The following is a 15,186-nucleotide window of genomic DNA, read 5'->3' as shown; positions in this document are numbered from 1 at the left end:
TAAGTCTGTGAGGCAGGACAAGGTTTAGGAAGGACCAAGTGTCCCCTTTTGGATTCATCCAGTGTTAAATTGTGAAGATGTGAGGCACTTTAGCAAACTGTCACTATTTTCTGGATCTCAAAATGCTGCCCAATATAAAACCAGCATGTACTATGAGCAAGGCATAATAACATATGGTCTTAAATATGGGGGCGATGACGACCATTCCTTGACTTAAACTTTTTGCAAATGCAGCATTTTTTTCCTCATGTGCACATTTCTGCTCTAAGAGATGTGTGTTGCTTGTGCACTTTTCTTTAGAAAACTGGCTTTCTTGAGAACCTGAGTACAAAATTTACAAAACACAAGAGACATTTCTCAGCCTTGCAGGTGGCTTTTCCAGTAGAAGCACACACCCCTTTTGCAGACCCAGCTAAGGTACGAGGTTCACCACGGAAGTCAAAAGCCTCTTTACTGTTATGTCATTTGAACTTTGTGGTTAGAATGGGTGTATTTTTGATTGACTAGGGTAGTACCTGCTTATCTCTTTAAAAAGAAAAGAAAGAAAGGCATTATGTATCTGGTAAATAAATGAAATTTGCAGGTGTGTGTCCACAAGAACTTTGGGAGTGTGCCAAGTACTTAATTTAGCAGTTAAGTTCTTATGGGCTGCCTAAAAGGTGTGAGTGCCAAGTCTTTAATTGCTGAAGTCCACAAGAAAACTTTACTTGGATCGTATCCACAGAGAATTAAGGAATCGCCCGATCTACGAAGAAACTAAGAGAAGAGCCTGTCAGGGACTCGCTGTTGAGGCAGTCTTGTAGAGAATGAGAGGGTTGGGTGTATTTACTTACTTACTTACTTACTTACTTACTTACTTACTTAAACATTTCAGATTTTAAGCCCAATTTGCATTTTAGCGATAACATACTTTTTATTAAGAATCTCCTCGACCTTGTTATACAAACTGCTAAATATTCTCAGTGGGGAGGTTATGTTAAGTAATATGTTTGAACATTGAATGTGTAAGTTTATGTCTTGAGTCAATGAATAAAACAAACACCATTAGATGTTCTGCTGGATAAATGTTTAATGGTCCTTGTATTCGTATTTGTTTAAAAACTAATAAAAATTGGGGGGGTTTAATAAGAAAGGAATCTCTTCAATCTAAGCTTTTTTAAAAAAACGCCACACAAATAAACCTGCAAACCTTCAGAGAGGTATATTGATGTTAGTCTTTTTGCGGCAAACCAGCAAAGAATCTTGGAGCACCTTAAATACTTAAAAAAAATGTGATGGCAAGGCTTTGGAATAAAATTTCTGCAATTTAATGAAAATCCTGTGCTGAATAGTTTCACAATTAATTTGATTATGAATTAACCACATGTCTTAAACAAAAAGGGGTTTTGATAGGGTTATCTTTTCAAATGGAAGGTTGTGCTTGTTCTAAGAAAATAACCCATCAGGATTGGTCAAGCAGAGCACTCATTCACTCTAGAGTAGTTTTAAAGCTGCTGGCTAGGTGGCCCTGACTACCTGCACATTTCTTAACATTTCCAAAGACCTATCTTTATGGCCTTGCTTATATGACCTTACCATCACTCTTCTGTGATTGAATGCTCCAGCTAGATGTGCCACTTCGGACTATCTGTGCTGACATGGCCATTAGCTGAGAAGTAAAGCACCAGCATAGAAGAACTTACATATGGATCATTACCCAAATCACATATTATGTTTATGCCAATACAGTGGTACCTCTGGTTATGTACTTAATTTGTTCTGGAGGTCTGTTCTTAACCTGAAACTGTTCTTAACCTGAAGACCACTTTAGCTAATGAGGCCTCCCACTGCCTCTGCGCCACCACTGCATGATTTCTGTTCTCATCCTGAAGCAAAGTTTTTAACCCGAGGTAATATTTCTGGGTTAGCGGAGTCTGTAACCTGAAGCGTATGTAACCTGAAGCGTATGTAACCCGAGGTACCACTGTACATGCATGTTTGGCAGACTGTTGGCAGGGCTGGCCCAAGATGTTTTGCAGAACTGTAGGTGGCACCCCAAGTTAAATTTCAAGCTATTTTGGTACTTGAGGCAGAAAATCCACAATTACCTTCCCCCTCCTTGGCAGTAAAAATCTAACAATCTAAAGATAGATAGATAGATAGATAGACAGACAGACAGACACCCAAGAGCATTTGGAATTGCTAGTGCAGGCATAAAAGGTGGTGTTGCATTAACCAGCTCTTACTTCTGAGTAAATGCATTCACAGTTGGAATCGGAGCTGGCCCAACCAAGGAGGCGAACTAGGCAATCATCAGGGTGACTCAGTTTCAGAGGTGCCTGTCTTGGTTCTATAATGCATTGGGTAGAGAAGCCACTGTTTGCACTTATGGAGGAGAGGTGCACAAAGGCATCTCTGGCTGCTCGATATTCCTTTCTGTCCAGGAGGAGACAGTAGGAAGCCTTCTGATGTCCATTACCTGTTTGTGGCATAGAAAAAAAGTGGCAAGGGGAAGGAAAAGAAGCAACAGGCATAAATAACCAAATAAGCTCATAGTATCACAGCTAGCTCATGTGTTGCTGTGCTGTTTGGAATATAAAGAGTTTTCTTAGGAAAGCAGGGAAAAAAGACAACCTTGGGCTAGCCCTGGCTGAGATGTTAAGCTCGATTCACTACAATGAGATTAACTACTAGTGCTCTAATTTTATAGGGCTGGTATGTTTGAGAGTACAGTATGAACAGTTATAAAATCAAGTGGGAGACCTCGTTTCTCACTTCAGGAACATCGTGCTCACATTCCTAGCTTAGGGGATGCTTTCTCCTTGGTTGCAGTTCAGTGAGCATTTAGCCACTTAATACCCACTGATGTTTAATTTGCCTAACCACCTCCTGGCCTGCTGCCTCTGGGGGTGCAGCTAGACAGGGGCTTACTATTGCAGATGAGTCGCTGTAAATGGGTCATTGGCAGCAGTTTGGTTTTTTAAAAACTTACTAGATTTTGCATCTAAATGGTAAATCCCAATTGAATTTGACAGGGGTAGGGGTTAGGGGCTGGTATTTTTGAACCCTAAAAAAAAAAATCATTCCCAGAATAAGCACCCATCCAGAAGCACCCTGGGTACAATGGGGAGAGTTGTGCTGGCTGCTAGTTCCCAGTGTCGGCTCCAGAAGGCCAAAGACCTGAGAGTGCTTGGTATTCTCAAGCCAAGCCAGCAGTGGTAGAAACCAGCTATTTTGCTTGGCTGGTTAGGGAGCTTCATAGAAAAGCTTTTATGATTCAAACAAGCAAATATGGGGTTGCACTGGCTGCACACGTGGCTGCAGTAGCATGTCGGGACTTCTGGAGAACTTTGTGCTTTGAACCTGAACCTCGTGAGGCACAGAAGTGAATGCAAGGAGTGTAAATCATTGGCTATGTGAATAGCAGCAGCATAAAGCCTCTCTAGGCTGATCAAGATGCTCAGAGTTTGGCCTTCTCAACTTTAGACTTCAGAAGCAAGGCTCAGGACTCCAGGTTTCAATATGGCTGCACACAGTCCAAACAGGACTTTGATAGGTGGCCTCTTTATTTCATCCATTTCACAGAAGTAAACAACCCCCTAAATTTCATTCTTTTAAAAAATAGGAGGGGCAGGGATGTGAAAACTGAAGTTTAGGGGGTTGCCTGCCTTTGTTTGTCTGTGTTTCATTTGTTGTGGGGAGGTCATCTTCGCATCACCAGTTATTCTTATGTGAAATTGGTATTTAGTGGTTCCCACAATAGTTTCTATGGCAGGGGGGATCCCTGCCATAATACAAATTTGTGACTTTACTCTGTGGCTTCGCTTACTTTCTTCAGTTACGTTCTATACATGCGCGTATTATATTTTAAAAAATATGTTTAACCATAAAGCCGCATAGAGGTTTAATTTACAGTTAGGCAGGGTACAGATTTGGTTAGATAAATAAAATGTAGGTCTGAGAATAGGGCTATTTCCTGTCTCCCCCCCCCCCCGCCCCGCTTCTGTTGTGGCACAGTTGCATTGTGTTACCATCTGCTGTGGCCTGATAATCATGTATGATTTGGTGGCAGCACATGCAGTGGTTGCATATTTCAGAATGAACAGAGCATTTTCCATGGGCTCTAACTCCTGACCCCTGGCAACTCTAGTGATGGTGGGACATGTGTATTTCGGCAGCACATGCACAGCTGATGTCTTCCTCTGGAGCATTTCTCTATCCCATTCCAGTTCACTGGCTGCTGTTTGCAAAAGGCATCAGAAAACTAAATGCAATGATGTCCCCCTGCATATTTATTTTTATAAAATTGGATGGGGAGATATTCTGGAAGAAATACAGATAGATAGCGGTTTCATACACTCCATAACATATAGTTAGGTCCTTAGAAGCAGGAGTTATTAGCACCAACTTCTTCCTATCATGTGTACAGTCCACAAAACATATGCGTGACATTATCAATCGCAGCTTCCTTTCCTTTCCTTTCCGGAAGTATTTTTCCATGTAGAACATGTGCGGTGCTCCACTTTTAACACTGAATGAGATCCCTGCCTCTACTGATCCTACCTTTATTATTCCTCATGAGATTATTTTCTGAGTTTTCTCTCTGTTTCTGAGTGACAAATTTGATTTTTGCAGTTCTGGTGAAGTCAGTGTCAATTTAAAGGCAACTGTGGGCGAAACTGGGCAAGTATGAAATGGCAGAAATGCTTGAGGCAGTCAGGAAAGAAGTAAAACTGCTTCTTCATATGCTGCTTTTAAAACAAGCTCCTCTGTGTTTGCTCTGTCAGAAAAGGGTTGACGGTTCATGGTCTAGTCTTCTCTTCCAATTCTTGCTTTTAAATAATAATAATAATAATAATCTTAGAGGAATCAGCTGCTATATCATGTCGTCCTCCTTTTGGAAGGTGCAAGGTAGAAACTGAATGTTGTGTGCTTGTTTGACACATTCCTTATGAATGAACTGAAATTCCCAGAGTGAAGGCCTGCCTGCATGTTGCATTTACGGACCCTAAGACTGAAGAATAATTTCTTAACATGAAGTAAAGGTAAAGGGTAAAGGGACCCCTGACCATTAGGTCCAGTCGTGACCGACTCTGGGGTTGCAGCGCTCATCTTGCTTTATTGGCCGAGGGAGCTGGCGTACAGCTTCCGGGTCATGTGGCCAGCATGACTAAGCCGCTTCTGGCAAACAAGAGCAGCGCACGGAAACGCTGTTTACCTTCCTGCCAGAGCGGTACCTATTTATCTACTTGCACTTTGACGTGCTTTTGAACTGCTAGGTTGGCAGGAGCAGGGACCGAGCAACGGGAGCTCACCCCATCGCGGGGATTCGAACCGCCGACCTTCTGATCGGCAAGTCCTAGGCTCTGTGGTGTAGCTTCACATAAAAGCACTGGTGGATACTCCCCATTCAAAAGTAATTCTTCTAAGTTGGTCCTCTAAAACTGAGACCCATCAGATGTGGCCCACAAATCATGGGTTTGAGAGGTTGTGCATGTGTGCTTGCCACACTCTGGTGTTCTATACATCATGCAATAGTGCCATGGGACCTCCTTTTCCATAGCCTCACCCCACAGTCTGCTGCAATGTTTAAAAGCCTGCAACAACATGGGTCTTTCCATGGTGCCATCACTCTACAGAGAGTTTTATGGGAAAGACCCATTCAGTGACTTCAGCAACATGCCTGCAAGCTTTTAAAGCAGGGATGGAGACATCCCACCCACCAGAAGTTGCTTAACTACAGTTATCATCAGTCACACTGACTAAGGGTGATGGGAGTCCAACAGTATCTGAGTACTCACTGGTTTCCCATCCCTGCCTTAAAGATTGCAGTAGTTGTGAGACGAGACTTTCCCAAGAAGCTGTCAAGACGCACCTGAAAGCCTGTAGTTCTTTGGCTGTATGGTGATCTTCACCATGCATGCAAGCCTGCTTGCCTGCTTCCATGAGCTCTGTAAAAGTAAAATATATCACTCTAAAGGTGGTACGTTGTGTTAGTTTAGATATACTGATGGAGATAAGCACTTCATCTGGGAAGACCATGTCACAGAAATAATCTCTAGACTTTAGCCAGTGCTTCACACAAGAGCACAGCACATTTAGACAATTAGAGTGGCATGATAAATGGGCCTGTGAATCCTCCCCTTTGATGGGACCTGTTTCCCATTCATTATCATTCCAACCATCTTGCTAACAAAAGCAGAGCCAGACCTGGATTCAGAACATGCAGCCATACCCAGGCTGAAGTGTTTGCTTTCATGTATTTGTCTCTAAGGCTTCTGTCCTGCCTGTTGAACAGCCGCTGTGTTGCTTCTGACATAGACAGCTACTTTAAAACTTACTTAGCCATTGGTAAGGTTCATTTTAGGATGCCTCCGTCTCTCTGTCACCCCATCCTCATGAATTGTGAAACTCAAAAGGCTAAAATTTCTCAAGCCCCTCTCTCCTCTGACTTGTATTTTTCAGTCCAACAAGGTTCCTGTAGTGCAGCCGTCCCATGGTGTCCATCCACTCACGCCACTCATCCCATACAGCAATGAACATTTCAGCCATGGCTCCCATTCGCCACACCTGCCCGCTGACATCAACCAGAAACAAGGTAACCATGATGCTATCAGCTTCCTCTATTTACTTTGCAAGGAGTGGGGGAAAGGAGGGGAGGCGTCTGAAAATAATTTTAGAAAACTTATGGGTTAAAAAAAGGTAGGCTGATAATAGGATTGTCAACTCACTAAACTTTACCCATATCAATGAAAGTCAGAATGATTACTGCAAATATTCACCCTTGAACTGTATTTCACAGCCATCCTCATCCATTTTGCACATCACCTCTGAAGGTCTGAAAGCTATTCTCAAGCACCAAAGCTGCTGGCATATGCATTTCTACTTTTAGGAGTAGTATTCAGGGGCCCTTGTGAGCAAAGAAGCAGCAGGAGGAGGGGTGCTTAACCCTTCCCTACCGGCCACTTGACTCTCAAAAATTGTTCCAGTTTGCTGCTTTTCCCCTCCTCCTTGGGATTAAAAAAATACTTCTTACAAAGGCAAATGTGCTTTGATCTTGGTGGGTGATTGGCTTGCTAGATGATTTGGAATGGAGACATTGCAGGAAGGGGAAAGGGGTCAAGCACTTCCTCAAAGAAGAACCCTTCCCTAGACTTCAAGGCAACCATGTGAGGCTGCTAATTAGTAAAATAAAATAAAACCTGAAAACATGTATGATCCTAATCATGGGCCTACTGCTTCTCATCTAAGTTTGGCCCTGAGTGATTAATGTGGGTTCAAGAGCAAGTTGTGGTCTTGGTCACACACTCTTTTCTGACATTTAGTGGTATTTTCTTTCACATCCCCCTCACAGCGTCGAGGTGTGCCTAAGCTGACTATTTAGATACGACTGGGACCAAAAGCATTTTTTCCTAGTGGTTTCTGCATGACATTTCTTCAAGGAGCCCATCAAAATAAGTGAGAGATATGCCACTGTGATGTTTGATGTATTGTGGCTCAACTTCCATTGGTTGAATAATGACAGTATAATAATATTGTCTTTAAATTTCCAGCGTAAATTTGTTTCCTTTCTCATATTGTAGTGGGCACAGTGTCACATGATAGCATTTATCCTATAAACTATGGAATATACGCACCTTGTTTCTGTGTTAATAAAAATATTTGATTTAAAAAAGTCAGTGGCCACATTCACATGTCAAGATGAACTAAGATCCCTAGATTATTGTTGTTTTGTCCCTTTCTTCTCATATGCAGATAAAGCTAACTGGAATGTGATAGCTTATCACAGAATCATAGAATTGTAGAATTGGAAGCACAGCCAGTGTCCTTCTTGGTCTGCATTTTAGGGGAGTTTGAATGGGGACATAAAACAATATTTAAATATGGTTATCGTGGCATGTGAACCCTGGAGCCTACTCTCAATCAAGACAGAAATGTAAGCCAGGGTTAAAGTTGACTTCATGAATCCTGGGTTCACACATCATAATAAGATACCCTCTCCTGGTCTGTTTTATCCACTCATGCAAAGGAAGAACAGGTTGTGCGTACTAGCATGCTGCTCTTTCACAGTAAGATAGGGTCAGCCAGGAGTCCTGGCTTATTGTGTCATGAAATTGCAGTCAGTGGTATAAAACTGTTAGGTACTTCCTACCCTTAAAGGTAAAGGTAAAGGGACCCCTGACTGTTAGGTCCAGTCGCGAAAGACTCTGGAGTTGCAGCGCTCATCTTGCTTTACTGGCCAAGGGAGCCGGCATACAACTTCCGGCTCATGTGGCCAGCATGACTAAGCCGCTTCTGGCGAACCAGAGCAGTGCACGGAAATACCATTTACCTTCCCACCGGAGCAGTACCTATTTATCTACTTGCACTTTGATGTGCTTTCAAACTGCTAGGTTGGCAGGAGCAGGGACTGATCAATGGGAGCTCACCCCGTCGCGGGGATTTGAACCGCCGACCTTCTGATCGGTAAGCCCTAGGCTCTGTGGTTTGGACCACAGCGCCACCCGCATCCCTTATAAAAACAAAAAATCAAGACCATTTTGATTGCTTCAGTTCTTTGTCACGTGGCAAAGGAAAACTGATGGGTTATGCTAGGATGTGCAGGATTTTACATTTACCAGCTTTACAACTTGTCATTTAAGAACTACTGTATTTTTTGCTCTATAAGACTCACTTTTTCCCTCCTAAAAAGTAAGGGGAAATGTGTGTGCGTCTTATGGAGCAAATGCAGGCTGTGCAGCTATCACAGAAGCCAGAACAGCAAGAGGGATTGCTGCTTTCACTGCACAGCAATCCCTCTTGCTGTTCTGGCTTCTGAGATTCAGAATATTTTTTTTCTTGTTTTCCTTCTCCAAAAACTAGGTGCGTCTCGTGGTCTGGTACGTCTTATAGAGCAAAAAATACGGTACTTGCACTTTAACTCTCTGATAGCGCTTTTTATTACTGAGTTTTAAGTGTGTACTTTTATATAGATTGGGAACAGACACACAAACAAGCAACAATCCAGATGTATCATTTCTTATTTGAAATTCCTTAATGAAGATGAGGTGATTGTGGCAATGATCATGAAAATCCCATTTCATTTATAATCCATAACTTACCCAGATTCACAAGCCCATGGGAATCGTCAGGGGGCAGTTTTCACTTGTACCTGTGGTACTTTTGATGGCCTGTGCATGTTCATTCTCAACTCTGAATTTCTGTCTCAGAAACAATTTTGGCAAGTGGTATAGTCCTAAAATGTTTATTTCAATGGAGAATGCACCTGGAATAGCACACAGTAGGCTCCAAGTACTGTTGTCTTTAGTTTTCCATAAACGGGGATTATGGCTTGGATCTTCCACCGACAGAAACCCATTTCAACCCAGCATAAGAATCTTGTGTGAGAAAAGTAAGGTCCATCCACCTGCAGAAGCTCTTTGCTCAAGAGATTTCCATGGCCCAGTAGAGTTTATATGCTGCAGCCCATATCTTTCTTATTAGCCTTGTTTCTCATCCTGTAACACAGCCCAGCTGCCCACTCCCAAGACATTGTGATGCTGTACTTCTTTCACTCATAGCTCTTTGGCCTTCAAACAGGTGGTTCTCCGCGGTCCTACACTTATACCACCTGACCTTCCTAGACACTTGCATCCACTCTCAGTGGGGTATTCCTGAACAAACATGTCTTGAGAGATGTAAAGAATGTTTATTTCATAGAATTTCTCCTTACAGCTTTCTGGAGTTGGATATGGTTTCACAGTAGTAATTACCAGTTGCATATTTCCCCTCCACACCCTACTCAAGCTCCTAAGCAATGGCAAAGCAATGCACCTTGTATGGTTAAGCATGCTGCCAAACACCAAGGCTGTTAAGGAGTGTGTTAAGCAAATGTCATGAAGTTAGCACATGTGCTATCTTAAGCCCCTTAGAGAATTACCGTATTTTTCGCTCTATAAGACGCACCAGACCACAAGACGCACCTAGCTTTTGGAGGAGGAAAAGAAGAAAAAAAATATTTTGAATCTCAGAAGCCAGAACAGCAAGAGGGATCGCTGCACAGTGAAAGCAGCAATTCCTCTTGCTGTTCTGGCTTCTGGGATAGCTGCACAGCCTGCATTCGCTCCATAAGACGCACACACATTTCCCCTTACTTTTTAGGAGGGAAAAAGTGAGTCTTATAGAGCAAAAAATACGGTATTCTGCTGCACTTTAGACCCCAGAAAACATTGAGAATGTTTGACCTGGGCTCAGAAGATTTTTCATTCTCCTGCTCCCTACAAACTGAACATGTTCTCTACACATCTAGTCTCTTGGATCTAAAATTGCCCACCAGCATTCAAAGAAAATTAAACCTAAAACATAAGAATAAAAGGAGTTAACGAATTATAACCTACAAGAAGCTTAGCTAAGGGCAAATATTGAAGTCTGGCAGGAAGTGGTGAATGAGGATAGTTCAAATCTTGCTTGGCTCTTCAGGGAATATAACACAAAGTACCTTATATCCAGCTGTCCTTGAACATACCCACAGAATAAGTCCCATGACTTTTGAAGAGGCTTTGAAAGTCTCTGTGAGTGCACCTCAAGAGACTTATTCTTAGAATAAAAAGCCATAACACAAGTCTACCCTGAGGATGGAAAGCTCCCCTGTTGCATGAGCTGGCTTGAAGTTAAGCTTGTTGCTGTGGCTGCTGACAGCATCCCAGTGTGACTGACTGTAGAAGGCCCATGGCTTAAGGACTCTCATGGATTGGACATGCGCCAAAGCAGATCCACAGCATCCTTAAGTTTATGATGAGGCGGCTTATGTGAGAGAAAGGAGCTGTCTTAATTCATTTTTACAGACTGAAAAAAATAATTAAGGCTGCTCATTCCAGTCAGCGATTAAAATTGCAACGTGGGAATTTTGATGAGGCTTACCACTTGTTTCTGATTTCGTGATTTTTACTCATGTGAGAAGCCAATGGGAACACTTCCATAAATGAGCATCACCATGCTGGAAGTACGTTGCCCTGAAGTGGGAAGCGTAATCTGAAGCGTCCTTCTGGATGTGACCAAAGTGTAACTGCCCATCTTTGCAGATGGAGAATGGAAGCAGGAGGCTCTGCTTATGCATTGAATGAGTATTACCACATCCCATACTGCTTTGGATTTCTAAGCAGTTGTGTGATATTGTAACATTGGCTGGAGGCCGCAGAGAGCTGTCTCTCAGGTAGTTACAACCACTGCCACCACCTGCATAGTTTGTTCTCTTTCCACCCTTCACGCAGGTTCATGTATACAGTGTTTGTGATATCAAGCGATGACTTTCATACATGAAACCACCATCACAGATCAAACACATGTGGTAGAATTTCCATACCACCTAAAAGATTATTATTCCGTGAAGGCCATTCAGCCAGCCTGGGGTGTGTGTGCTAAACATAACCTACAGTCAGAAAGAAGCAACATACACTTTTTCCAAACACAATAAGAATGCAACCTAATGTCGCGATAGTGCTCATTCTATTTAAGATTCTGTCTCTTGTTGGTAAGATATATTTTAAACTATAGAAAGTTGGGGTGGAAGGGAGATAAAAACTTCTCTAGGAACTAACATACCCCAGTTGGTCAACAAACTGGTGTGCTAAACAGAAGCAGCAGAAACCAAGAAACTAAGGTCCTAAAGGAGGAGGAAGAATTAAGTGAGACATATAGTTTGTTTTAGGAAACTGATGTGCACTGGGTGAATTGAGAAGAAAGAAAGAAATCCTTTCCCCACCCCTTTTCTCCCACACTCATGCTCCTTCTAATGACCGTCCACTCATTCCTGAGTAAATTACCTTTCCAACCCCACATATGAAAACCAGTGACTTAACTTGGTGGTGGTTGGGTTTTTTTGTACTTTGATGATAATACTTAGAAATTACATACCACATTCAAAGTACTTCACATATATTATCTCTGCCATCCTTCCCACAGCACTGTGGTGTAGGCCCACATTGCTATCCCTCTATTATAGATAGGGGTTTGGGGATGAGGCTAAGAAGGCTGGCCCAAAGCCATCTTTTGAGGTTGTGGGTGGCTGAGGTGAGAATTGAATTGAGGACTCCCCAACTCAAATCTTTTCTGCTGCATTACACTAGCTTTATCTTGTCTCTACTCCATGTGCTTTTGTCCCACTCATTTCCTGTACTTACCACCTCCTTCAGTGCCCTACCTTGGCTGACTACGCCGCACCAACTTCATCTTTTGCGTACTCCGGATACTTTTGTCCCACTCACTTCCTGTACTCCTCACCCCATCAGTGCTGTACCTTGATTGTCTGGTTGCAGTATTGTGTTGAAGAGTATCTGAATAGGTAGGAAAGCCTAAGGATATTTATTCTGTCCAGAAATGGGGGACAAGGGAGAGACAAAGTAAGTTAACCAATTCTGGTTATTGGATGCTAAGAAATACTGAACCTTTGTACCATGTCCGTTTTAGCCAAGTTAATGCTACTTAAAAGAAAGCTAGAAATGGCTTCACCTAAACTTCCTGATGTTTCGATTTTCTGCCAGGTGTACACCGTCCTTCTCAAACATCAGACATTTCTGGTTTCTATTCCCTCCCTCCTAGTGGAGTTGGACAGATAACACCTTCTATGGGATGGTAAGTATGAAATACCTATAACTGAGGGAAGTTTGTCCAAATTGGGCTACCTGGGCAGCACCAACCATTCTTCACAACACCTGAAACTGTATATGTACACACTTCAGTATACTTTTCCCTGGCACCACAATTAGTTCTTGGCACTGGTCTAGGTGTGAAAAAAAGATTTTGAGCAAGATATTGGTTCTCTCTCCTGCTCTCCTACTTTGATCAGGGACTGTTGTGTTGACCCTTGGCCTAGAATCTCTTGTTCAGCCCCATGCTGCCATTCTGAAATGCCAATAACAAGCAAAAGCGTGGTAGGTCATAGAATTTGCTTTCTTCTCACCACAGGCAAGTGTATACCTGAGTTATTGAAGAAATATTGTTGTTAAATTCTGTCCCTAAAACATATGGTTCTACATAAGGCCTTCCCCTTCTTACTATGGATTAATGGCAATCCAATGTGGGTCCTGGTAAACATGCAAGAGAGAGGGAAAATGCAATCTGTGGCAGAGTCTTTTAAATGAAGATGGACAGCATTTTCTCCACTTCATGGCTGTATATTTAGGCCAGAAGCTGAGGAGACAAAAGCACTCAACACACATTCAACCATAAATAGACCTCTCCCCACCCCTTCCATGTATTAATTCACTTACATGATGCAGCATGCGTTAGTAGAACTGTGCAATGCATGACAGTGTGGAATTGTAGAAACTTCAACCCACCATTTCTGAACTGAAGAGGTTGCCAGAATATTACTATTACTACTACTACTAATAATAATAATAATAATAGAGAGTAAAGTTCCTGTGTATCAGCTGAACGCACTCTGTAGAGATGGGGGAGATATTTAGTTCAGTTTGCATTTAAAGGTGAACCTAACTAATTTGTGTTTTCCAAAACGATTCTGAAATCTAAAGACAGCCTTCAAAATGTGTGCTTTTCTGAATTTTGCACTGTAGTTCTCCAGCCAAGTAATGTGTGCAAAAATGAATGTACGGGGACAAAGTGTGCATAAAAATGCACATGTTAGTGAAAGTAACCTACAAAGATGCATTATGTTCATCAATACTGTTTTGCAAAAATGTAAAACTGCATATAAACATGTGCATCTTGGGAGAAATTCACACTAAAATTAGTGAATTTCCACAAAGATTTTTTAAAACACACGCACACACACAAAATGTGCAAACTGATATTGGAGAACTAAACTTAAGATTGGAAGAATGAGAAATGGAAAGAAACCATCATTTGCAGATTCACCCATCCTTAGCAGTATGCAGATAGGAATTTCTGCCATAACTGTGGCACAGGCATGTTAAGTGCGTCACCTAAGGGAGATGCAATAAAACACATCACAAAGCAATACAATACAATATTTGACTACCAAATGATTTTCTATATATTTATTCACAAAGAAGAGGCATCTGAGGCTTCAGGCTTTATGGTTGTTTGGTTGGTTGGTTGGTTCTTTAGATGTTTTATGTTTAACATTGTATCTGTCCTAGACTTGCTATAATTTGGGCAATGATTAACTACTGTTTAAAAGGAATAAAGTAATTTGGAGAGGATAGGAAGACCTCTGAGTTATTTTTCTGTCGGCTTGGAAGGGTGTCCGCAGAAAGGACAGACAGGAAGTATGTAAGGCACAAACCCTGCTTCTAGAAAGCAAAGCTGATACTGATACTAATATTGGTTTGTTGCTTGATCGGGCAGCATCTTCATGCTTTTACTTTCTATTAGCCCCTCTTGCCAACTTTAACCACTAGTGATCAGACAGCCAGATTTTTAGTAAGGGATTAAAGAGATCAAGAGGCAGACATTTCCATTAGCACTTTCTCCCCATAGCCAGCACAAAGTATTTCTCCATTTTCAATGCAATGTCTGTTTCCATCAAAAAGTTGCATCTAGAGGAAGCCCAGTTTTTCTTCCAGTTGCACTGGGGATGGAATCCAGAGGCCTGCACATATGTAGAAAACTGCTTTGTATCTGACCATGGGCCAGGCTACATGTTACATTAAATATGTGTCTTCGTTTACATCTTTCTGTTTTAAAAAACCAGCAACAGGACCCAAGCAGGAATGGGACGCACAGCATATCAGGAGAAGGTCTATCTCTCTTCTCCAAACACAGGTGCACAGCAGAGTCAGACCAATTTCATGCTTTATGCAGAAATTGTGTTGCTGATAGTACACCACCAGTTTTTGTTTCTCACAGCATACGTAAAAAATGACAACCCAGCTGTGTCCCTAAATGCGCAACAGGGAGCCCCGATATGGCCATGACTTTGCACTCTTTCACTCATATTGACATTCCTAAATGAAGCGAAATTCCTGCACAAAATTCAAATACCTATAAAAATGTTGAGGAAACCCATATGTAAATCATAAAGATGTTATGATAGCATTTTCCAGAGCTTGCTGGATTGCAGCACTTGGCTTTGAACTCCTGGTGCATCAGCGTACAGTGGAAAATCCCACAATGTGTGCACAGTACCATTTGCATGTGGGTGTACTGGAGATGCTTACGCAGAAGTACACTTTGTGACCCTATAAAACTCTGGTGCTAGTTTATCTTTGGATTGCAGTCATTGCATAGAGCTCTAAGAAAGTTAAG

At 42.0% G+C, this 15,186-nt stretch overlaps 1 protein-coding gene across 18 annotated transcripts in view; it reads left to right on the top strand.

The window, feature by feature from the left end:
- The window catches only part of TCF7 (transcription factor 7), a 116,268-nt gene that overhangs the window by 70,337 nt on the left and 30,745 nt on the right, over window positions 1-15,186 (top strand). For all 18 annotated transcript variants that reach the window (XR_014544811.1, XR_014544812.1, XR_014544813.1 and 15 more), the window contains 2 exons: window positions 6,445-6,577; window positions 12,498-12,588. Coding sequence is in view for 13 of the 18 variants with exons in the window: in XM_083600139.1 (XP_083456265.1) it covers window positions 6,445-6,577; window positions 12,498-12,588 (224 nt within the window). In the remaining 5 variants the exon portion in view is untranslated. The remainder of the gene's footprint in view (window positions 1-6,444; window positions 6,578-12,497; window positions 12,589-15,186) is intronic.

This window comes from Podarcis filfolensis (assembly GCF_964270895.1).
Source record: "Podarcis filfolensis genome assembly, chromosome: 2".
NCBI lineage: Eukaryota > Metazoa > Chordata > Lepidosauria > Squamata > Lacertidae > Podarcis > Podarcis filfolensis.
The sequence above is the reverse complement of the archived record's forward strand: the minus strand, read 5'-3'. Positions and strand labels throughout refer to the sequence as shown.